Source organism: Paramormyrops kingsleyae, chromosome 4, assembly GCF_048594095.1.
Source record: "Paramormyrops kingsleyae isolate MSU_618 chromosome 4, PKINGS_0.4, whole genome shotgun sequence".
NCBI classification, from domain to species: Eukaryota; Metazoa; Chordata; class Actinopteri; order Osteoglossiformes; family Mormyridae; genus Paramormyrops; species Paramormyrops kingsleyae.
The window spans coordinates 37,198,464-37,222,529 of record NC_132800.1 but is presented as its reverse complement, the minus strand read 5'-3'; the positions used below and the strand labels follow the sequence as shown (position 1 = coordinate 37,222,529).

General features: G+C 51.8%; 1 protein-coding gene across 5 annotated transcripts; it reads right to left on the bottom strand.

The window, feature by feature from the left end:
• Positions 1 to 2,155: 2,155 nt before the first annotated feature.
• Positions 2,156 to 24,050, bottom strand: LOC111846204 (NEDD4-like E3 ubiquitin-protein ligase WWP1). 5 transcript variants are annotated; one of them, XM_072711261.1, is made up of 25 exons: positions 23,810 to 23,891; positions 16,929 to 16,986; positions 16,555 to 16,643; positions 15,741 to 15,879; positions 13,926 to 14,050; positions 13,358 to 13,513; positions 12,569 to 12,641; positions 11,086 to 11,261; positions 7,628 to 8,015; positions 7,336 to 7,431; positions 7,070 to 7,244; positions 6,920 to 6,974; positions 6,723 to 6,807; positions 6,513 to 6,641; positions 6,347 to 6,419; positions 6,183 to 6,254; positions 5,996 to 6,084; positions 5,751 to 5,910; positions 5,511 to 5,644; positions 5,289 to 5,429; positions 4,716 to 4,836; positions 4,487 to 4,591; positions 4,307 to 4,403; positions 4,150 to 4,222; positions 2,156 to 3,655 (listed from the first exon to the last, which is right to left on the bottom strand). In XM_072711261.1, exons 3-25 carry the CDS (start codon positions 16,622 to 16,624, stop codon positions 3,556 to 3,558), a joined length of 2,832 nt encoding a protein of 943 aa, XP_072567362.1. In that variant the 5' UTR covers positions 16,625 to 16,643; positions 16,929 to 16,986; positions 23,810 to 23,891; the 3' UTR covers positions 2,156 to 3,555. The 5 variants fall into 5 exon arrangements, with proteins under 5 accessions (XP_072567362.1, XP_072567363.1, XP_072567361.1 ...); XM_072711262.1 differs by lacking the exon at positions 23,810 to 23,891 and adding an exon at positions 21,823 to 22,024; XM_072711260.1 differs by lacking the exons at positions 15,741 to 15,879; positions 16,555 to 16,643 and having other exon boundaries at positions 23,810 to 24,050.
• Positions 24,051 to 24,066: the final 16 nt, after the last annotated feature.

The window sequence follows — 24,066 nt, the reverse complement described above, 5'->3', positions numbered from 1 at the left end:
GATTATAAAATAAAAAAAAAAAAAAAACAAAACAGGCATGCAGAGGACCAAAAAGGCAAAGCAAAGCAGGGCAACAACTTAAAAAAACAGGTTTAAATAAGTCATGAGTATTAGAATACATCTGTACCTGACACACGAAAACAGAGCAAACGGAACCCTACATGACGTGTAAAACAGCCGAACAGGATGCAAACAGAACTTTACACACTCCATGAAGCAGTCAGCTGAATGATCATCGAGCAAAGCTTCCTGTTTGTGATGGATTTGCAATGGAATGCTTAAAATGGCAGGAGTACAAACCTTGGGGAGGCCTTAGTGGCCATGCAGAATGGATGCTCCCAACAGACACTGAGTTTTGTCTGAAGCCCACTCGCTAGCTCAGCTTGACAGTGAATGTACAGCCAGAAGGTCGAGGGGGTTAAACCAGGTACTTAACCTCAACCACCTGGGTAAAACCTCAGGCTGTAGGTTAAGGCTCTGGGTTTTTTTGTTCAGGAGATCCATAGGAAATAGAGACAGGCTTTGCTGCTGGAGATCTGGGCACGACAGAACCTCCCATTCTGCTTACTTGTAAGACTGGGCCCGTCTCAGGTCCGTATTTTATGATGTAGTGTCTCTGAGATTCAACAGAAAACACATTCCGATTACTAGAATGTGAACCCAACACATAATCCATACAATACTATTTTTCCTTAAATTGCCACTGGAGTAACTTACAAACACCAGGAGCTAAAAGCTCCTTCTCAAAGGGCTTTGCTGATCTATCTGTAAAATTTACAAACACGTACATGTTCCGTTGGCACAGATTCAGAGTACTATTTTTTTTTTTTTTACACTAGAGATATGCAGATGCAGATGCAGACTGAGCTGAAGGCAGCGAGGAGAAAACCATCCCCCTAGATGTGTCAGTGGACTAAAAGAAGCTCAGCGTTTCAATAAGTCAGTATGGCTCTGCTCTGCTTTACATAACAATTTAAACGAGGACGGAATAACGTGTAATCCTGCAAACAAGCAGGATAAGCAGTTACGATTGAAGGATGGATGAATAGTGTTACGACGCTCGTCAAATCTGATCTCAAATCAGAATCGAGTCCTGTGTATGCTTTCCATGAATGGAGACCGAGATACACTTTTGCAGCCTCTTACACTTTCAGTGAGCACATCTGCCACCTGGTGGATATAATGTAAACTACACAGGACAACTGTTTTTTTCCCCTGTGACCTGATGGTGGTCTCACCACCGCCTGGAGGCAAAAGCCTGCTGAATAGAGATTCAGTTAGATCTTGTGCCGAAGACACATGGACACCTTCTCCCGAGGCCTCCTGGGGTCTGTCTCCTTCCTGTCCCGTGGTTTTTCGAGCCCCGCTGAGGAGTCAGTGGGTCCTCACCCACACCCCTGGTGACATGAGAAACACCAACCTTCCTTTGGAGGAGTTAGTGCTGGGAGGGGGGAGGGCGGGATATGGGACAAACACACGCTGGGTGGGATTTACTGTCAAGCTACCTCGATCCAGCAGGAGGCAATGAACCGAGGTGGGGGCGGCTAAAGCTGTCAGGAGCAGACACAGGACCGCTCCTCCAACCACCATACGCACTGTAGCCCCTTTATGCGGGAGCTCTGCTCAGTGCTGCCCCACTCAGGCCCGAGAGGGAATGTCACCCCTAGTCTTCAGAAAGATGACATCACCAGTCCCTGCTTGGAGCATGTTAACGTCATAACAGACTTCCTGTTTCTGTGTCCCTCTGAGAAGCCCCCTGCCCAACAAGGTCTCTGTTATATACGTATACAGACGCTCCCAGGGTTATGATGGGTTTACGTTCCAATAAATATCGAAAATATCGTAAAGCAAAAACGCATTTTAACATAGTACACATAACCTAACAAACATCATAGCCTAGCATACCTTAAACATGCTTATAACATTAGCCTACAGTTGGGCAAAATTATTAACACAAAGCCTTTTTATTATAAAGTGTTGAATATCTCATGTATTTCATTTAATAATCATACCCTTCGTAAAGCTGAAATATCGTAACACGGACCATTGTAACCCAGGGAGTGTCAGTATATCACTTTTTCCATTAACCGCAAACCAGCCAGCGGCGGGAAGAGAATCACACAGAGGATCACACACTTACACACCCAGACGTGGAGATTCTACCCATTCATTTTTAATTGCTCTCTTTTGATGATTCTCAGCAGAAAAACCACATCCATCCAGCCGTGCCCTTAGAGGTACACTTCATCAGTCTGGGGAGTTGCTATGAGCCCAGTGTAGCGCCTTTCCTTGGATATAACGGAAAGCGAACGGGGAACCGCCCAAGTACGAGATATGGCTTTCAGCGGGCGGTCCGGAGACGCGGAGCGCCGGCCGGTGGGAGCTCGGTCCGCGGGGGGGTGGGGAGTGCCGAGGACCGTGGTCACCACTTCGGTTATGATGCTGGTCATGGGGCGGTGGGTCGCTGGCCACTTAGGGTCTAGACCAGGGGTCTCAAACTCAAGCAACACGGAGACCACGCTAGCTAGGACGTCTTTAGCTTCAGCCAGCCAGGTGACGGCAAAATTTACCAAGCTTGATGTCGATTTCACAGCCGCTGATTAGAAGAACGAAGTTACGTTGTTTTTAAACTCTGTAGAAAACGAAACATCGATTTGCGGGACAGATTTAGCGATGTTATAGAAACGTATCACATGCTGGATAGAACCGCCTCACGGGCCAGATCTTTGAAACCCCTGCTCTAGATGGACGTCTCAATGGACTGCTAGGCTCTATACTCCTTAAAGGAACTCCCCCTGGTTGGATGACCCCCCCCCTCCCCCCATGAATCATAATCTCGCGTGCAGTAGGAGGGGGGAGAAGCAGAACGAGGGGGCTGGTATGCCGACCACAGAGACGGGACCGGCCCAGAGGGGGCTCTAACGCGCTAGGCTAATGGATGGCGCTGTGGACTTAGAGAAGGGGGCCGGCGCTGTTACAGGAGGGGCTCGGACGCTCTGATGATGGCGTCCGAGTCGGTTCCGACGTGATTCTACGGCCAGCCATGCACACACAGAGAAGGCAGCGATATGGGGATCCAGGCGGGTCTGGAAAGGGCCCGGAGCAGAGTCACTTGGAAGCTCTATAAAACTAGAGCTCTTCATACAATTCACTATAAAATCCATCTTTCTGGATCTTCTTTTAAAAACCAACCAAAATGAAAAATAAAGACTCTTTCGAAAGAGAAAAAGCTGAGATTCCTGCTGCATATTCATGAGGGAGAAATGAGGGGATTCGCTGAGGGAAATGATGCAAAATAAGGACAAAATAACTCCTTAATGATAAAATAGCTTTTTTACATACACATATATATATACATATATATATATATATAAATATATATATATATATATTTTAGTAGTTATCTGTGCACTTTGTTTTTGGTTGTTTTTTTTGTTTTCCTTTAGCTTGGCTGGGTAATAGAGGGACTCTCCACAGCAGCGGCGTGGAGCTGAACGCCGTCGTGGAGCTGAACGCCGTCGTGGAGCTGAACGCCGTCGTGGACATGAACTCTGGCTATTCTTGGCCAAACCCTTCAGTCTCTTCTATGGCGAATAGCAGCTTCTCCTTCAGCTGCTCAAAGCTTTTATAGGGCGGCAGATCCAGCCTGTTGAAGCTGAAAGACAGGAAAGAGGCAGTGATTCCTCAGACCCCACACACACACAGACAGACAGACAGACACACACACACACACACACACATACACATGTTTGTATTCATATTTATAAGACTCTCCATTCATTTTTATGGACAAAACCCTAATCCAAACGATTTACTCCTAACCCAGCTCTAACTTTAACCATAAGTAACTAAACAAAATACAAGACTTTGGCATTTTCAGTTTGTTGATTGCAGTCACAGATTTTCAGGAAATTGATTTTCCCCTTGTGGGGACCAAAAAAATTTGATCCACCCGCCCACTGCAGGCTGCAGAATGAGGCCCCACTGCCCGAGGGCTGGGAGATTCGCTACACATGCAAAATAAAATTAACATCAAAATTTTATCACATTCTGGGGACATTTGGTCCCCGCAATGTAATGCATACCTGGACCACATGCTCACACACAGATACACAGACACTCACATACACACACATACGGGTCCCTCACCAGGTGTGACTCCGGGGCAGCCAGGTCTCCTTGCCCACCTTCTCGATGCAGAACTTTTGGGGCCCATTGCTCCCTACGGCACAAACCGGCACATCACTGAACCCCGTTCGTCAGGCGCCACCTGCTGGTCAGGAGGTCACACGATTCCTGGACTCACCCATGAGCTCAGCGAAGCCCCCTAGTGGCAGGCGGCAGGTCCCCGTGACGAACTGCATTAGCCGCAGGCGCACCTCATTGTCCACCTCCTTCACAAGCTGCGGGGGGGGGCGACAGTGCTCTCGCTTACAGTGGAACGGTAAACACGCACCCTGTGCGGTCCGGCAAGGGCGACCCGTACCTGCCAGAACCAGATAACCTGCTTGCTGTTGCGGGTGTAGTGCCGGTACACGGTGTTTCTCTGCCAGTCCTGCAGGTCCACCTCAAGCATGCCACACAGCATCACCTGTACCACGGTCACATGGGGGGGGGGGGGTCGTCACGGGGGGCCACAAATCCACAGCCCATCCCCCACAGAACCACAGCGACGGCGCACCGCCTTATAACCAACCCCCCCCCCCCATCCTCACCTCCAGCTCCTTCTCGTCAAAGTACTGCAGCCACTGCAGGGGCACCACCTCATTGAAGCCGTCCAGGAAAGCTTTGGTTTGCTCCTCCACGCCTCGGGAGAAGCGCCACTCTGCCATCAGCCTGCCACACGAGGGGGACGGGGACAGAGAGCGCATCAGGCACAGAGACATGAGTCACAGTCAGGGGCAGAGACGGGGACGGGGACAGAGAGCGCATCAGGCACAGAGACAGTCACAGTCAGGGGCAGAGACAGGGACAGGGACAGAGAGCGCATCAGGCACAGAGACATGAGTCACAGTCAGGGGCAGAGACAGAGACGGGGACAGAGAGCGCATCAGGCACAGAGACATGAGTCACAGTCAGGGGCAGAGACAGGGAAGGAGAAGGAGATGAGGCCATAAGCAGGGACAGAGACACATGGGGACAAAGACAGGGATGGGGACAAAAATGGGGCAGAGACAGGGACGGGGACGGGGACAGAGAATGGGACATAGAAATGGACAGTGACAGTAGTGAATGTAAAGAGTGTCAGGCATGTTCAAGAACACCGTGGCGTCCTGCCTCCTTCTCACCCGATGTACTCCTCTTTGTTCTCCTCCGTCACCAGCAGATCAGCTCCATCCGGTTTCAGGTCATGTGAGGTAATCTTGCCCAGGATTTCCATGTCTACAGAGAAGTACATCTCCAGGCCGCACTCCTCGATGTTGTTATCTCTGAGTGAGCAGGATCATACAGGATGTATTAGACCACAGGTGTGGCCGCACACGTGTGACAGAACCCACCCGGCAAGGTACCTAATCCAGATGAGCGAGTTGTAGAACTCCGGGTCGATGGACTCCAGGTCCTTGATGGTCAGCTTCTTGTTAAGCATGCGCTTGTAGAAGGGCAGGGAGAAGCCTGTGTCAATGAACTTGCCATGAAAGAGAGCCTGTGGAAGAGACAGGTCTTCAGTGATGGGTCCAGGGGGGGCACCATACTGCCAACCGGGGCCTGGGCAGACCGCATGCTCGTGTGACGGTGCGCAAGTCACTCGCCATGGCGATGAAGCGGCCGATGAAGTTGAAGTAGGACAGGTGGTCGGGGTTGATGGCCGAGGCCGGGTTGATCTGCAGGCAGTAATTGCTCTTTCCGGCGTACTCGAACAGGCAGTACATGGGGTTCAGGACCTCGTGGGACAGAAGGAAGAACCACTCCCTGGGGAAGGAACCTTGTGGTCAGCTGTGGGGTGGGCTGCGAAGAAGCAGGACTCACGACGTCCACACCTGGCCCTCTGACTGACCTCGCCAGGCCGCCGTAGTCCAGTCCCTCCTCCCCCCTGAATATGACGTACAGCCTCCTCCGCAGGTCGTACGGTTTGAGGGCCATGATCTGGAAGGACACAGGGGTGTAAACGAGAAAGGGAGTGTGAGAGAGAGAGAGAGAGAGAGAGAGAGAGAAGGACCGTCTAGAACTGGAAACAAACACACCTGTTGGAAGGAATCCTCAAACAGAGTCTGCCGGGACACAGTGATCTTGACGTGGCTGGGAAGGGCGTTCGACTGAGACAGGTGAAGAAAAGATGAAACAGTGAGAACACGAAAGGAGGAAATGAAAGCGGGGAGTGTGGTGGGGGAGGGGGGGGGGTACACACCTGACACAGGTAGCGAAAATGGGCCAACTTCCACCTGAAGCTGCGCTCATAGGCGATCTGCGGACCTTTGGTTCTGAAATCGGAGCAGACGCGTCAGGAACGCGGTATGAATAGAAGCCCCCCCCACCCCCAGGTGCCGGTTGGGCCCACAGCGGCCCAGACTTACACGGACGACTTGCCCGTGCGCGGGTCGTTGAAGGTGGTGGTGCGAGTGTTGTGATCCACGAAGTAGCGGACGCCCTCGCGTGTGTAGCGAATCTCCCAGCCCTCGGGCAGCGGGTCCTCATTCTGCAGCCTGCAGCGGGTGGGTGGGTAGCAAGTGAGGGGGCGTGGCCAATAACGGCAAGAGGCGGAGTCACGGTGATGTCACACTCACCCCTGCGTCCGCGGGTCCTCCCACTGCGTCGTCTTAGTGTTGTGGTTGACAAAGTACACTCTGTCGTTGGAGTCCACGCGCCTCTCTGGGGGGGGGGGGGGGGGGGCATTGACAAAGTGTGCATGTGGGGGGGTGGGCTCACAAAAAAAAAAAAACTAAAATAATGAAGCCATTACAAGAAAGAGATGGAAACTCACCCCAGCCGGGAGGGAGAGGACCCAGAGGATCGTTTTCTGCTGACATCATCGAGGCCTGCCCAGGAACACAAAGGCATCATTAAAGCCACTTAGCTGGCGGTTTTACATGCCGGGCATGATGGGGGCAGGCGGGAGGTGCCACGCCGTTACCGAGTAGAGGTATCTCTGGTTGAACTGGTGCATAGCTCCCTGTAACTGGCTCCGTTGCGACTGCCACTGCTCGAAGTTGCGGACAGACTCCATGGTGGGCCTCTGCCAAGTGGTGGTGCGGGTGTTGTGGTCCACGTAGTACATGCGGCCCCGGTCGTCCACGCGCCGCTCCCAGCTGAACCCCTCCGGATGGTGGAACACATGAATGGACAGGCTCGGCACCAGGACGGGCCCCTAGGGAGGCCCCAGGCGACACGGGGACTCACCCAGGAGGCAGGGGCTGGGGCCGCTCCCACGTGGTGGTTCTGGTGTTGTGATCCACGTAGTAGGTCCTACCATGAATGTCTTTCCTCTGCTCCCATCTAGAGAGTCGAGCGACAGCGTTTAACACAGTCGTCAGGAATGCGGCGGGATTGAACTGGAACAGGTCAGGATGCTTGCTACTCACTGAGCACCTTCCAACACGGTTAGTACTGGGGGGACAGGTATGGGGCATAATCCAAGGGGCGGGGCCTGTGCCAAAAACAACCAGGTGGGAGGAGCCACAGGCCAACTCACCCAGGGGGAAGGGGCCCAGCAGAACTGGAGTTACTGGACTGTTGCTTGGGCTTGCCTCCGTCATGCGTACTGGGACTGGTGCTGCGGGCCTCCGCAGCAGGTGTGGAGGAGGAGGAGGAGGGGGAGGAGGTGGTAAGGGGGGCAGCACTGATGGCGGGTGTCTGGGAGGACTCCTCCGGAGCAGACACAGGAGCAGGGGAGGGATCGGGGTGAGGGTCAGGGTCAGGGTCAGGGGCAGGAGATGGGGCAGGGGCAGGGGCAGGGGCAATGCTGGGAGAGGAATCGGAGGGGGGGGCATCACCGCTCTGCTCCAAGTCACTGGTAGGGGCAAGAGCTTCTGTGATGGCGGGAGCCACGTCAGAAGTGAGGGCTGAAGCCTCTCCATTCACTGGGGGGGAAACACAGGATTCAGACAGGATTCAACAATTGTGGTTAGCGCTGAGGTTAGCTTTCTAGGTTCTGTAAGGAGCACTGGCGTTAGCATTGTGGTTAGTGCCGAGGTTAGCTTTCTAGTTTCTGTAAGGAGCACTGGCGTTAGCATTGTGGTCAGCGCTGAGGTTAGCTTTCTAGCTTCTGTGAGGAGCACTGGCGTTAGCATTGTGGTTAGCGCCGAGGTTAGCTTTCTAGTTTCTGTGAGGAGCACTGGCGTTAGCATTGTGGTCAGCGCTGAGGTTAGCTTTCTAGTTTCTGTGAGGAGCACTGGCGTTAGCATTGTGGTCAGCGCTGAGGTTAGCTTTCTAGCTTCTGTGAGGAGCACTGGCGTTAGCATTGTGGTTAGTGCCGAGGTTAGCTTTCTAGTTTCTGTGAGGAGCACTGGCGTTAGCATTGTGGTCAGCGCTGAGGTTAGCTTTCTAGCTTCTGTGAGGAACACTGGCATTAGCATTGTGGTCAGAGCTGAGGTTAGCTTTTTAGTTTCTGTGAGGAGCACTGGTGTTAGCATTGTGGTCAGCGCTGAGGTTAGCTTTCTAGCTTCTGTAAGGAGCACTGGCGTTAGCATTGTGGTTAGCGCCGAGGTTAGCTTTCTAGCTTCTGTGAGGAGCACTGGAGTTAGCATTGTGGTCAGCGCTGAGGTTAGCTTTCTAGCTTCTGTGAGGAACAATGACGTTAGCATTGTGGTTAGCACTGAGGTTAGCTTTCTAACTTCTGTGAGGAGCACTGGCATTAGCATTGTGGTCAGCGCTGAGATTAGCTTTCTAGCTTCTGTGAGGACCACTGGCGTTAGCATTGTGGTTAGCACTTAGGTTAGTTTTCTAGTTCCTGTGAGGAACAGCGACGTTAGGTTAGCTTTTTGCAGACGACACCAAGGTGGGCGGGGTAGCAGATACTAATCTAGCAGCAGAGAGGCTTCAACGGGATCTGGATTTAATTAGCGAATGGGCTGATACATGGCAGATGAAATTTAACACAGATAAATGCAAGGTAATCCATGCAGGGAGCAGAAATATAAAGTACAGATATTTCATGGGTTCCACTGAAATAAAGGTAGCTGATTACGAGAAAGATCTCGGTATGTATGTTGATGCTTCCATGTCCCCCTCTCGCCAGTGTGGGGAAGCAATAAAAAAGGCGAACAGAATGTTGGGTTATATCTCTAGATGTGTGGAGTTTAAGTCAAGGGAGGTGATGTTACACTTATATAATTCCTTGGTAAGACCCCATCTAGAATACTGTGTGCAGGTTTGGTCACCATACCTCAAGAAGGACATTGCTGCCTTGGAAAAGGTGCAACGAAGAGCTACGAGAATGATTCCTGGTCTTAGAGGAATGTCTTATGAGGAGAGGTTAGCGGAACTGAATCTGTTTAGCCTTGAGCAAAGGAGACTAAGGGGGGATATGATTCAGGTCTATAAGATTCTAACGGGTCTGGATGCCGTTCAGCCAAATGACTATTTCAATATTAGTCTAAATACTAGAACTCGTGGCCATAAGTGGAAATTAGCGGGAGAACATTTTAAAACAAATTTGAGGAAGCACTTCTTTACACAGCGTGTAGTAAGAGTATGGAATAGTCTTCCTGCTAGTGTAGTGGAAGCTAAAACCCTGGGTTCCTTTAAATCAGAGCTAGATAAGATTTTAACAACTCTGAGCTATTAAGTTCTCCCCAAACGAGCTTGATGGGCCGAATGGCCTCCTCTCGTTTGTAAATTTCTTATGTTCTTATGTTAGCATTGTGGTCAGCGCTGAGGTTAGCTTTCTAGCTTCTGTGAGGAGCACTGGCGTTAGCATTGTGGTCAGCGCTGAGGTTAGCTTTCTAGCTTCTGTGAGGAACACCGACATTAGGATTGTGGTTAGCACTAAGGTTAGTTATCCAGATTCTGTGTGGCGCATTGTGGTTAGCACTGAGGTTAGCTTTCTAGCTTCTGTGAGGAACACCGACATTAGGATTGTGGTTAGCACTAAGGTTAGTTATCCAGATTCTGGTGTGGCGCATTGTGGTTAGCACTGAGGTTAGCTTTCTAGCTTCTGTGAGGAACACTGGCATTAGCATTGTGGTTAGCACTAAGGTTAGTTATCCAGATTCTGTGTGGCGCATTGTGGTTAGCGCTGAGGTTAGCTTTCTAGCTTCTGTGAGGAGCACTGGCATTAGCATTGTGGTCAGCGCTGAGGTTAGCTTTCTAGCTTCTGTGAGGAACACCGACATTAGGATTGTGGTTAGCACTAAGGTTAGTTATCCAGATTCTGTGTGGCGCATTGTGGTTAGCACTGAGGTTAGCTTTCCAGTTTCTGTTAAGAGCACTGAGGTTAGCATAGTGTTTAGTGCTGCGGTTAATCCTCTGGCCTCTAAGCAGTTGGCAGCACGCTGAAATTCTTCATGTGTACTGCTTACTGATAATGACCTTAGTCTGCTGGTTGTGCTCATTGGATCCGAGAGGCAGTTGCCCTTCTCTGACTTAAGGGAGAGGGGGCTCGCCATCTTAGTCTGGTTTGCTCAGCAGTTCGTGAAGCTCCTGACCACACCGATAGCTGGGATTGATGGGGACCCCCCGCGGGACTGCGTCAAATGGCCTGCCGCTGTCAGTGTCCATGCAGCTCGAAAAGGGTGGTATCGGCTTACACTCACGTGGCAGATTCTAAACTCCCACCGCTGCTTGCAGTTGGGACCGCTCTCTCTAAACAAGGCTCGGTGTGTCAACAACACTGATGCGTTACCCAGCCTCTGACCCACAATTTAGCAGTGTCTCTACGACATCATGTCAAAGGCGGCACCAACTGCATTGCAGTCAAATACCAGCATTATGCTGTCATGTTATACCGTGAGACTACATATAGTCTCCATATAGTCATCGACCCATTTCCCAATTTCCCATGATGCCATGTGGCTGCTCTCTGAATGGCAGCCAGCCTCCAGCTCTGAACCACACACCAGGAGATGAAACAATCGTGTTGTTGCTGGCAGAAGGTAAGCCATGCTTGGCGTTGAATCTTGTCACAACGCGAGCTGGTCATGGCGCTCTCACCAGTGCCATTGGAGACCTGTCCTTCGTCAGGTGTCGGCACGCCCTGGGGGCTGGGGGGGCGGTGCTCTGGGGAGGAGACACTGCCCCCATTCAAAGTGGGGGCGGAGCTCCCGTCACTGTAGCCGGAAGAGGTGGATGGGACCTGGCTGTCTCCACTGTTGGAGCCGCTGTTGGACCTTCGGGAGACAAAGTTTCACTCAGCCTTGTGTCAGGCTGCGGTGACAGGCCTGGCCTGTAGGTGTCCTCCTAACTCCCTAGTATGATTCCCTAGTATTTCACAGGTCCCACAACCCACAGGCCACACGCAAACATGTCAACAGCTGGGAAACAGACAGAGAGAGCACAGGGACAAGCAGAGAGCACAAGAAAACACACACACATAGGGAAAACAGAGTTCACAGGAACACACAGTGAAAGCGGACAGCACAGGGATACATACACAGGGAAAGCAGAGAGCACAGAGACACACAGACGGAAAGCAGAGAGCACAGGGACACACAGACGGAAAGCAGAGAGCACAGGGACACACAGAAGGAAAGCAGAGAGCACAGGGACACACAGACGGAAAGCAGAGAGCACAGGGACACACAGACGGAAAGCATAGAGCACAAGAAAACACACACACACACACACACACACACATAGGGAAAACAGAGTTCACAGGAACACACAGTGAAAGCGGACAGCACCTGAATACATACACAGGGAAAGCAGAGAGCACAGGGACACACAGACGGAAAGCAGAGAGCACAGGGACACACAGACGGAAAGCAGAGAGCACAGGGACACACAGAAGGAAAGCAGAGAGCACAGGGACACACAGACGGAAAGCAGAGAGCACAAGAAAACACACACACACACACACACACACATAGGGAAAACAGAGTTCACAGGAACACACAGTGAAAGCGGACAGCACCTGAATACATACACAGGGAAAGCAGAGAGCACAGGGACACACAGACGGAAAGCAGAGAGCACAGGGACACACAGACGGAAAGCAGAGAGCACAGGGACACACAGAAGGAAAGCAGAGAGCACAGGGACACACAGACGGAAAGCAGAGAGCACAAGAAAACACACACACACACACACATAGGGAAAACAGAGTTCACAGGAACACACAGTGAAAGCGGACAGCACATGAATACATACACAGGGAAAGCAGAGAGCACAGGGACACACAGACGGAAAGCAGATAGCACAGGGACAAACAGACGGAAAGCAGAGAGCACAGGGACACACAGATATATACACAAACACAAAAATGCAGTCTCTATTTTCATTAAACCTCAGAGTCAGCCAGAATGGTGACCCTTATCTTTATGAGGAACAGAAATAGGAAGACAGAACTAGTGTGCAGAACCACAAGTTAACCGCAGTAAGAGGAACTGGGCACCAGGGGGCCAGCCCCTGACCACGCCTGTGACATTGCTGACAGGACGCTTTTTCTAGTGTCCCCTGAAACAGGCACAGTGCTTACTGAGCTCGAGCCGGTGAGGACCCCCTTCCATTTTCGTGGACAGTGTCTCCGTTCTGCGAGTCCTGCTGCACTTCTGCCAGGACAGAGAGAGAGAGAGAGAGAGAGACAGAGAGAGAGAGAGAGAGAGAGAGAGATGCAGTCACGGGATGCAGTGCACTGCAGTAGAAAGGCAAAACACCATAACTGCATATTTTATCAAAATTGAGTCATACCCGAAATCGGGTCTCTTTAGGCACTGTTTCATCTCACGACAAGATATCTTACTTACTTCATAAATGCACATTAATTCGTTACACTACCATTTATCTACCTACACAGGTGGACAGTCAAAAAACTTTAAAGTCTCAGTGTGAGCGCAGCTACTGCATTTTGCCTGTGTAAGGCAGTACCTGTACACCGTGAGGGATGGCATCGCTGCAAAGCACCCTGAAGCATTCTGGGAAAAGCCCGCCTGTGAAAATTTCCTGACTGGCTGATTCACTGTGATGTTTACACACTCGGCACCCACAATCTGGACACCGAGAGCGATGCGGAAAGCTGACAGACGCGCGGTCGCGTTGGCGACGGCTCGTCTCTGTTCCTATGCGTGCGGCGAGTTTGCTCCGCTTCCCGAGTATATGGGTACGGGCGAGCATTTGATGAGATAACCACTAACGATAGATAGATACGCCTCAGCCGACGGATTCAGGGGTCCTACTTACCTGAATAAAGAGATGAGGAACAGCATGAGGAGGTGGTGAGGTTTAACGTCAGCCTGAAGTGGAATCACGATTGGGGGGGTGTACTTACTGGTGGCAGAGGCAGAAGGTGACGTCCCCGTCCCATTAGACAGGGATCCCGGCTCCAGGAAGAGGCCGTCCAGGAAGACAGTGAGCTCCCCAGTGGGCACCAGCACACCGCACTTGTTCTCCAGGTACAGCTTCATGACCTCCTTCACATTCTCCACTGCAGGAGGATAGTGAGGAAGAAGCGTGTCACCGGGGATGTTTGTCGACCCCAGCGCGGGTCCCGCTACTGTTCCTGGAGCGTAATTCACCCAAATCGAAAAGCCGCAGGCCTGTCTGCACTGAAGCTCAGCTTTGAAAAGCGAACAGCGAGCCGAATGTGAGAAGCATTCTCTGCTCAGCTACTCGGCCATGACATCCCGCGTTGCTCCTGTATAACGTTCTCCACCTCCTCTTGCTCAAGCCTTGAGATCACCTGACTCCCACCTCAAGATGGCTAGCAGATACCCAATAAGCTATCCAGTGACTGGATTCCACAAATCAGGGCAACGTAAGGTGCTGGATTCCACCAATCAGGGCAGCTTAAAGTGCTGGATTCGATCAGCGGGTGGGCCTGGCGGTGCTCGACGTACACTTCCTGTGATGCTGCTCCAGGACCAGGTGGACGTTCAGCGTGGCCTTCCCCAGCAGGGCGTCGGCTTTCAGGGTGTGGTGGCTCCACACTTTGAAGTCCAGCTGGGAGTGAGGAGATACATTCCTGCAAAAAGGGGGAGAGGCACCAAACTAGAGTAGATGTGAAATTAATCTAGATGGGGATATAAACTGATAACCCTTCGATTCAAGGAAGGCTGGAAAGCGAGTTCAAAGCCCCCGGTGTGCCGATTCACAAAACAGGTTCAATACGCAGGAACCCCGAGTCTTACTGAAGGACCAAAACTGCTTTGAATGGAATCATTAAGCGGTTAAACTTGCGGTCATGCTTGCACACTAACAGGAAAGCATCTCGCCATGCCAGCTGAGCCCAGCGGGTATGTGCTGGAAGGTTCTGCTACGTCCCCGTTCACACCCCACCCCCACAGGAGCCCCAGACTCGTGCATGGGTACCACAAGACAAGACTCCACCAACCCCCCCAGGCATTCTGCAGACACATAGCTAAGATGGGGCACGAGAAGGGGGAGATGATTCCCACTTCTGGAATATTCCATACAGCAAGTAATCGCCCACCAACTCATTCTATGGACAAGAGGACTAAAGCATGAATGCACATACAGCCGTCTCAGCAGGGGGGGGGGGGGGGGGGGATGAGGTGGCTTCTGTCTGCGGCTTCAGGGTGATCTGTCACTTGGTCCCGCTGGTGACCCTGCAAGCAGCATGGCCAGCTGTCACACTGTCCCTACAACTCCCAGTGGCTCTCTCTGGGCAGAGGGTAAACAAGGACGTGGTGTGGGGGGGGGAGGGGGGGCTGCACTCCTGTGTTTCTCACAGCCAGGCTGGGACTGTGGGGTTGAGACAGCCTGAGGCTGAACATTAGACGGCCTGACTTCGCAGACCAGAGGCCTGGCCTCTAGCTGATGGGGGGGGGGGGGGGATCTCAGACGGACGGAGTTGGATTACACGGCCATACGGAAAGACGTGAGCGCCGCCCTGTCTTGAGACAGTCCCGTCTGCCGCGGGCTTCTCCGTCAGCGAGGTGCGAGTCCTCATCGATCCGCAGCTCTCGCCCGCTATCCCGCCGGCGTGCCGCAGTGTCGCCGCGTTAATATTCCACACACAGGGACTCTGGGTCCGGCGTGTGATGCTGCTCACCCCCTGCGCCACCTCGCCCCTGCTAGAGTGCGCGCTCACGCTGAGAAAGCCAGCTGCCACCTCAAGGACACTCTGCTTTTCATTTGGGGTGGGGGGATGGTGTCTAGGGACGGGGGGCGGCATGGGCACCCTGCAGCCAGACTAGGTGCTAAGTATACATTTACACTTAAATACTACAGAGTGATTAGTGTACCCCCCCCCAGGACCAGCTCGGGGGGGGGGGGAAACTGCCTGGCAATTTCCCCACTATGTCCTCCGAGACGCCAAGGGGATTTGAGGAGCAGCGGTAAGGCGAGCTCCGCGACACTAAAGGGCCATGGCAGGATCGCTTAGAGAGCCTGCCGGGACACGATATCCATTATTAATCATTCTGCGTGAATCTGCTTGCCATCCATTTTGCACAAGCTTGGCCAACCAGACACTTTTCCTGGGTTTAATTTACTCTACCCCCTCATTATTTGATCGATACCTGTTAAGCTACAGACAAGCGATCAAAGCCAACGGACAGAGAAGCAGCGAGGAGCCGAAACTAAAATAGTCGGGTCCGGGAAGGCCTCCGCACTATATTGAGGCTAAAAGTTCCATTTCAAAGGGTGTATGGTTGGCCGAGGCGCTGCTGAGAAAGGTGGTGTCCTCTTACAGCGTCAACCGCTCGTCCCACTTGGGGTTGGAAGAACTGTGTGACTTGGCCGTCCGCCGCACCTCCCCGTCGGCCACCAGCTCCACGTACACGGCCGTCCCGAACCAGTTCTTCTTCCTCTTAAGCTTGGCACAGGACACTGACAGGGGGGCACAGGGACACACTGGTCAGGATGGAGCCCATCTGGGCCTTGAAACCCGGTATCCAGTCCATTAAAGCTGAGTCACCTCCTGACCATACATATTAACCAACTCATGGAAGCTACCAGATGAACTCAGACCTATGATGCGTCCCAAATCGCATACTTGCACAGCGTGTACTGAATTTTGTTAGAAGCCTACTACTCGACTGTTAATGCAGTATGTACTATAAGTATGCACAACAACAGTATGCGTGCACTCAAGACACACTGCAGTTGCCATCTTGCATATTACCTGACCAACGAAATACATATATCCGAGTCAACTTACGTAACTAGGCATTGTTTTCTACTTAAATTTGTATAGAGACAGCATTTCCTCCTCCACCTTGACAAAAATTTCTGAGCGAGCGACGTTCATCTCTGGTTGCAGCTCCAGCAGCCTTGTGGGATAGTGTAGCGTCCATCAATTTCACACTTCGGAATTTCCCAGAACGTAATATGTCGTCTGGGTATCGTTCTCTTATAGTCTCATCCATACTGAGGATTCAGACACTCTGCTCACCTCACATACTATATTTCACCTACTACATAGCAAAGTAGTATGCGATTTCCGACACAGCCCTAGAAAGGGCTCTCCAGTGAGGTGCTGTGGTGCTGAGCGTCTAAACTCACCAACAGCCTGAAGCTGGGACCTGCCTCCATGGCTGCCGTCGCTGTTGTCACGCACGGAGGCTGTGGCCATGTCAGGCTGCTGTTACGGCCTGTGACAGACACACAAGCAGATGCAGGGAGCCGTGGAATGAGGTTCCCCAGCAGCGACCAGGAACTGAGGTCACCTGAGGACAATCTGCTGTTTCATCATGCTATCGACATTCGCTGGGGCGGCTCTGGAATTTATTCTGCGCCGCGTTTGTAACTAAGCTGTCAAAGCAGATCCTGGAATGAACAGGGGCCCCACAATGCCGACAAGACAAGATTCAGGGTCTCAGATGTGCACGGTAAACACCCTCACAAGCGAGTGCATGTTTAGAGCGTGCTGTACTTACAGTTGTGCGTTCACAAAGCCCTGGAGACTCTCAGCCCACACTGTGGCCCATATCTCTCCTGAAACACAAAACAGGAAGTTGAGAAGTTAAAAATTAAAAAAAAAAACAGACCGCAAACAGGAAAGGGGCACCATACATGTCCTCGCACAGAATAACGTCAACCCGATCACGATCCTCACAACTCAGTTGTGTCAAGAAGGCGCCGAAATCTGGCCGGTGTTTTGGGGGCTTTTGGTGAGACACCTTGATGTGAGGAGAGCATGGGGGTTAGCTGGGGGGATCAACAGACAGGCAACTTGGTCTCCACGATATAGAAGAGATCAGAACGGAGGCTGAGATTTGCAGATCGCAGGCTCATCGGTTACGCTGCTGCAGTACGGTCACAGCCACAAGCCGTACGGAGAAGAAAACAGCCCCAAAAGCCGTCGACGCTATAGAATATTAATCCTGCTGCTGACGCTCATGTTCAAGAGGCAACATAAGGTCAAAGACGGAACAACCCATTCCTGTGACAGCATAGGACGTGAAATGACAGGCATCCCTGGCACAAAATTCGGTGGTATAATTAACCGGAACCACCCAGCGCTGGCACAAACACGTCCAGGAGGATGCGTGCCGAAATGCAGCGGGCGGTTCCAGCTGTGGAGAGAGACCCGAAAGCTAGGAGAAGATCACCGTGTCTGCAGTGATATCTCGGTCCAGCGCGCCGATGCTCTGCGTGCCTAGGTGATGTGAAGCCCCAGGGAAGCAGCACGCACCCGGTTTCATTTCCCCGTGTCTCCCGGCCGAGGTTTTTGGGCCAGAGGCTTAGCGACAGCTCGTGTGGGTATCTGCAGTGCGCCACATGATGCTTGCCTGGCAGGCAGGTGCGATACTCCCATCGGGCCGTTCAGCTAATGAACAGAAGCTGGGACCTGGAGGGCGTGGGTGGCGGGCGGCTCTTCTGAATAAACCTGCAGCCCCGCCGTCGATTCACGCACCGCGTGACCTGACCATCACTGGTCACGGAAACGATAACCTGGGCCCACGCGGCACTCCATCACCCCTGCGGGCCTCCGGGCTCCATGCAGCAGCAGCTCCTCCTATCAGACGTGAATAATTAAAGAACGCCAAAGGGCACCTTCGGCGGGGTCCCGCCCACCTGGTCGCACCAGGCGTAGGCGAGCATCTGAGCACGCTGCAGGGGGGTGGAGTCAGGCGTGGGGCACGCCAGCCGCATGCAGATGTGTCGTGGGGTTAAGGCTCAAATGAGTGTCAGAAAGGCTGCGGGGAGGCCACCTCTCCTGGATGAATGGATATTAAAGACGGTGGACTGGAGCACAAGCACTGCGTAAAACGAGTATGAGGAAGGTCACCAAATACAGTACACCTCTGCGATCAGGAGTACCAATACCAAGACCACTAGCAATGACATCACATCCTCATACTCATACTCACGACATGCACCAATTACAGAGATCCAATGCAATCCGACAACATGTCACAAACGTCGGCTGCAAATACAGGTAAATACGGGGGCCAGAGCTGCAAACAAACATAGCTACAAACATGGATGAAAACAAACCGCTCACGATTCACCTTCCATGTCAAAGACCATCCGTGCAGAACAGTCATCAGCACCTGGCACAACTTCATGCAACCAGCTTTAAAAAGAAAGCACGCTAAATATTACATTTCACGTTTCAAGTTAATTCTCAAACAAAGGCAACATTATTACTCTCGTAACTGCAGACATTCCCGGCCAAACCCGGCAGCACTCAGGCACTAACGAAGAGTTATCCTGGTGAACGGGATTCATTTTACAGGTAAGGGAATATCTCTGACGACGTACTGCATCGCTGTTTACCGAACCTCCCAGTGCTACCCTGCACGACACCAGCCGGACCCAACCCTCTTCGGCACGCCCAGGGCATCCTGTCCTCTTCCAGGACCAAAGTGAGTAGACGTTACCTCGTCCCGTGTCCCAGTCACCTGTACCGCCCTGTCGCTAACGGCGACCAATCAACTGACCACCAAGTCTATCACCTGATCTGACATCACGCCAGGGAACATCCCAGTTCATACTGCCTCTGTCTAATGGCACCTGACAGGCCCAAGGGAGGGGAACAGGACACCTGCTATTGCACTCAAACCTCGACAGGGAGCCGAGACGGCACCCCCCATCATGGAGCACCATCAGGCCCCACGGCATGGCACACGTCCCATCACGGATTGTCTGTCTCCTTGGACTCTTCAGCGATGCCCTAGGTGAATATGCCTCCAGAAGAATCCTCAACACCACAGGTTGGGGTACTTAAACGGTGGTGCTGGGGGGGGGGTTGCCCTGGAGCAAGAGCAGTGGCACACGAAGCGCGCTGCCAAACGCGGGCCGTCACCCGACCCGACACGTCACACACCATCGCACACACACCCCGAGACTCCCAAAGCCGCCAGACCACCACAACATATCCCATTACCGCGTTACGTGAGCCGCTAATCGTCCGCTCCTCCAAAACTATGTCGACACAAACTCCTGCTGTCACTACATTGTGGAAGGAAAAAAGTAGTACAGATTGAAAAAAATGTGCTAATTAAACAGCCCCCACCATTGCTGCAGTAATGCCATCCCTCCTCCGTGATCTGCAGCATCCCTCTCTCTTTTAGTCAGATCCCGACCACAGGGTTACGGAGAGAAGGTCCCACGTGGAGCGCCACCTCGGATCAGTGCCGACGTTTATGGTGACCTTGGACCGCACTCATTCAGAACTCCCACCGGGCCTCGCGACTCCAGATTACAAAGCACGCCGCAGGAGAAGCCAAACATCTCAGCCTCAGTGCCAAGGCGCTCAGGCGCATCTTCCCAGCATTCATACCTTATCGGCCATGCACCGTTGTCATGGAGACAGATTTCCACCAGTCAGGACCACCGCCCCCCCAAAACAAGTCATTGCTATTCACCTACCTCATAAGACATGGTCAATACACTTAATGACAGAGTAAAAGCTCTTAAATTTGGCATTTATCCAACTGACACGTTCAAATAACCGACACAAAATCCAAAGTAGAAGTACATAATAATAAAGAACACTATTCTGTTAAACATTTACAAAAACAACACAATTAATACAGAAAAGCATTACACAAGTTATACGTATGCCTACTTCAGTCTTTCCGTCTGTCCCGTCGCTGTTTACCTCACGATCTCTTGCACTGTATCGAATATCCATAAGACTCGGATAACGGCAGTGACATTGCAGTGCGTTAAAATAACAATACAACACTCCTTAGTCTGTATGTATAATAGGATTAAAGTGTATGACTGTGTTACAACAGTGTTTTTCAAGAGTAACATTAAAAAAAAGAATGCAACTATGCGGCAGCTTCCGACTGGCACCGGCTGGGGTACCCGGGTCAACTGCAGGTCAGTGTCTTCATGCCACGCTGGTGACATGGAGGACAGCCTTCCCCATGGGCAGCCGTGCTGAGCAATGCCACCTGGCACGATGTCACCCCCTGACTGTTATGGCCCCACCCTCCTCGCCGGTATGACGCCCCAAGGTAAAAACAGACAGTAGGAGGACAAGCAGAATGATGAGGCCATCAACATACCGATACGGGTTTTACAGGAATTCAGAGTATCCCTGCTATACTCGATTGGTACTCATTTAGCCGCTGCATCAAATACCGAAACACAGACACACTCAGGCAGGCTTCACCTGCACTTGCATTACAGTAACTGCAACACACGCTGCATCCATCCAACCAACCATTCATGTTACAAAAACGCTTATCTGATGCAAGGTTGCTGTGAGTCAGCATGGAGAAAACAAGCTACTGGGGTGGAGGTTGAACCCCCCCCCCCCCCCCCCATTCCTGGAAGTCCAAGGCCGCAGTGGTACCCAGCTGACACCCCAGTACATCACCCCATGAAACAGTACTACCAAAGTTTTATAGTGCAAAGGTGAAGATGGAGACGAAGGATGAAGAAGCCGATAAGAACTTCAGGCTGCACTGCCGCCCCACCCCCCTCCCTGGTACATGTGGGCATGGCTGCCTGACCAGCTGGAACATGAGATCCACCGCCCCACATGCCAAGGGTTTACCGTTTAAGCAACAGGGGAAAGCTGAGAATGAGGCTCACCTTTAAAACACCGACTGAAACTAACCAAAACGGAGCCTCCGGGGCTTGTAATTACGGCCATATTACTGCCCCCGTCGTCTGGCAAACGCACCTGAACAACAAGGCTGTTTAGTCCAAAATAAAAAAAGCACACGGGCGACCCGAAGCTCCCCCCTCTCCACAGGGGAAACCCTGCATGGGGGAGGTACTAAAACGCCAAACGGCGCCTGAGTGTGGAGAACAAAACAAAATGCCGATACGGCACCTGGTCCAGGGCCACCAGCGGAGGCACAAACTCGAGGTCCACTTTTGCTAAGGTGCAGCCAAATGATTTGTTCAAATTCATCACAAGATCATACAGCACATACTATAGCTTCTGATCAGTGCAACGTCTAGTCAAGTGGTCTGTATCATTTTCATACCACCTATATACAGGTGCATACAGAAAAACACAGCGCTACCTAAGGGGCAGAAACATACAAACAGAAAGTGACAAGAGGAGGGTTTCATAGTACTTAAACTGCGAAAACCCAGGACAGTGTGAAACAGGGGGGATAGATATAAGGATTTATTTAAAAAGAGCAATCGGTATGTTAACATAAAGCAGCATAAAAAGGTGGAATATAGTGGAACTATATTTATTCAAAGCAGCCTCTTTGAAAGAGGCCCAGGGGAGCCGCGAATTGCCCATAATCTAAGTCACCTTCACAACGCGCAGAGACTCATGCCGAGGTACTATTATGCTCTGACGCCTGTACATCACTGCAGTTCAGGCCCGGGCACTCAGTCTCTTACCTCTGACAGCAGAACCCAAAACAAGTTGAGCTGAGAAAACTGTCGACAAAGTCAAAAATGATACGGCCCGAGGACAGAGTCTAAGGCAGCGGCCGAAGATCGGCGCATATAAAAGCTGTACGACCTAAAATACGTAGCACATGCTGCTGAGCAGGGAGAAAGAAAAATGGTGTGTCGTGCAGCCTCTAGATCCTGGGGCTCGACGGGGGAATATCAGGGAAGTTCTGATCTGCAAAACTCCCACCCCTCCTGGCTTCTAATGGGCACCAGGCGTGTCTGCTTCCTTAGAAGGAAATCAAAACCCCGAAAACTGAGCGGCCGCGGCCTCTCGCACTGCGCAGCACAGTCAGTGAGGTCGAGAGGAGCTTCTGAAGGCTCCGCTTTGAGATAAAGGAAGGGACCAGCAACTGAAAGCAGTTGAAAGAACCTTCACTTTATGTTCAAAACAAGCCAACCGAACAAAACAAAGGGTCTTGTTTTGGGGCAAGCAAGATGCAAAGGTTCGAGAAAGACACTGTGGCATTTAATTTGTGTGTGGTTAGATGAAACGGGGCTTGGATATAAAACAGCAATCAGCAAAAGCCCACTGAGACTGATACCTTTTTTTTTTTTAAAAAAGATAGTGACTGGTTGTATTACGTTAACAGGCTCCTTTCTACTGAGATGTTTCCCACAACAGCAGGAACCAAGGAGATGGGGCACAGGACTATGTCTTCATTTTAAGCAGCCATGTTTGGGCTCCTAATACTGCCCCAGCATGTCTTTAGCATGGAGAGGAAAAGCTATGCGTGGGCGACTTAGCAAAGGGGATACAGAGAACATTTAACCTGCTGTCTGTAAAATCAGCACGCACATTCGGACACGACATCACTCTCCCGTCAGCAAGTGAGAGTCCCAACAAAAAAATGCAAGAGCAGTCATAATAAAATGGACGATTTAATATTTTAAAGTATTAGCATTACTGCAGAGCAATCATCATAAACCAGATACAAAACAACCTTATCTCTCACTAGCACCTGCTAAGGTAACGCATTCAGCAGAGATAAGACCTCCATTCCCCAAACCACTGAAACTAACAAAACTAATACGTAATTTTATTATATAAGCTTAGAAACATTTACACTCAAAGTGGAGCTTTACTTCTGCCCCTTCATTCATTCATTCTCCATCCCTGTCTGTCCCTGTACACCTGCTGTGTCCCACTGAGTACAACCCCCTGAAATCTGCTGTGCCTGCATGACTGTATATATATATATATTTATATATACACACACATATGCAGTATATATGCTATTCCCTGTCTCCTGTTCGTTTCATTTCTCTCCCTCCATGCATGTCTGTATATATAAACATGTTGTCCCCTCTCTCGTGTCCTTCTTTAATTTCTGTCCCCGCATGTCCTCCTTGTGTATACCTCTCCGATGTCTGCTGTCTCTCCATGGTTGTATGCGCATATATATATATATATATATATATATATATATATATATATATATATATATATATATATATATATATATACACTGTATGTACACAGACACTCTCTCCCAGCTTGTGAATAATGTTGTACGATGTCCTCCCCGAGCCTTTCTGTGCGGATATGCATATGCTGTCCACGATCTCCTGTCCCTGTTTCATTTCTATCCCTCCACGTCCCCTTAATCACCCCCCTCCGCCGTCTGCCTTCCCTCCGCACCCCGGAGCGTCCCGTCACTACTAAGGCTTCGCCTCCCCGAAGCCACCGCGTTTCCCGCAGCTGTCATCCCGCTAAGCCGGACCGTGTCTCCCCCCCCCGAAAACGTCCCGTTTACCGCACCACCCCCCCCCCCCATCCCCCGCCCAAGACCTGCCCCCCGCACCCTGGCACCCCTGGCGTCGCTAGACGAGGCCGCCGTCCGCTAGCCGGCGTCCGCCATCTTTCCGAGGACACAAGAACGGCGCCGCTGGGCGCAGACCACCGACACGCAGGCGCCGTACCGCCGCTCACCTCGGCCGCAGCTCCCCGCCCGGCTCTGTCCGACGCTCGTCTCCACAGGAGCGGCTGTCTCTACGTCGGCCGCCCGGAGCCGCGACTCTCTAACTGCGCGTCCGACCACGACCGCGCTCCTCATGCCACGGGCGGGCTGCGGAACAGACGCGCCCGCGCCCGTCCGCGTGCCCGTGCCCGACCGGCCGGCTCCCCGCGCGCGTCCCTGCACGAGCTCGGATCGCATTGCCTGCGCGACTAAAAATAATAGCAGGATG

What these genes read in the sequence shown, in the direction of transcription:
- LOC111846204 (XM_072711260.1), bottom strand. Translation starts at nt 24,035, where the DNA reads ATGCGATCCGAGCTCGTGCAGGGACGCGCGCGGGGAGCCGGCCGGTCG. An exon ending in GGCGGGGAGCTGCGGCCGAG is followed by an intron (nt 16,987 to 23,809) that starts GTGAGCGGCGGT and finishes TTTGTGTTTCAG; the next exon opens with GAGAGATATGGGCCACAGTG. An exon ending in ATTTTCGCTACCTGTGTCAG is followed by an intron (nt 6,255 to 6,346) that starts GTGTGTACCCCC and finishes CACCTGTCTCAG; the next exon opens with TCGAACGCCCTTCCCAGCCA.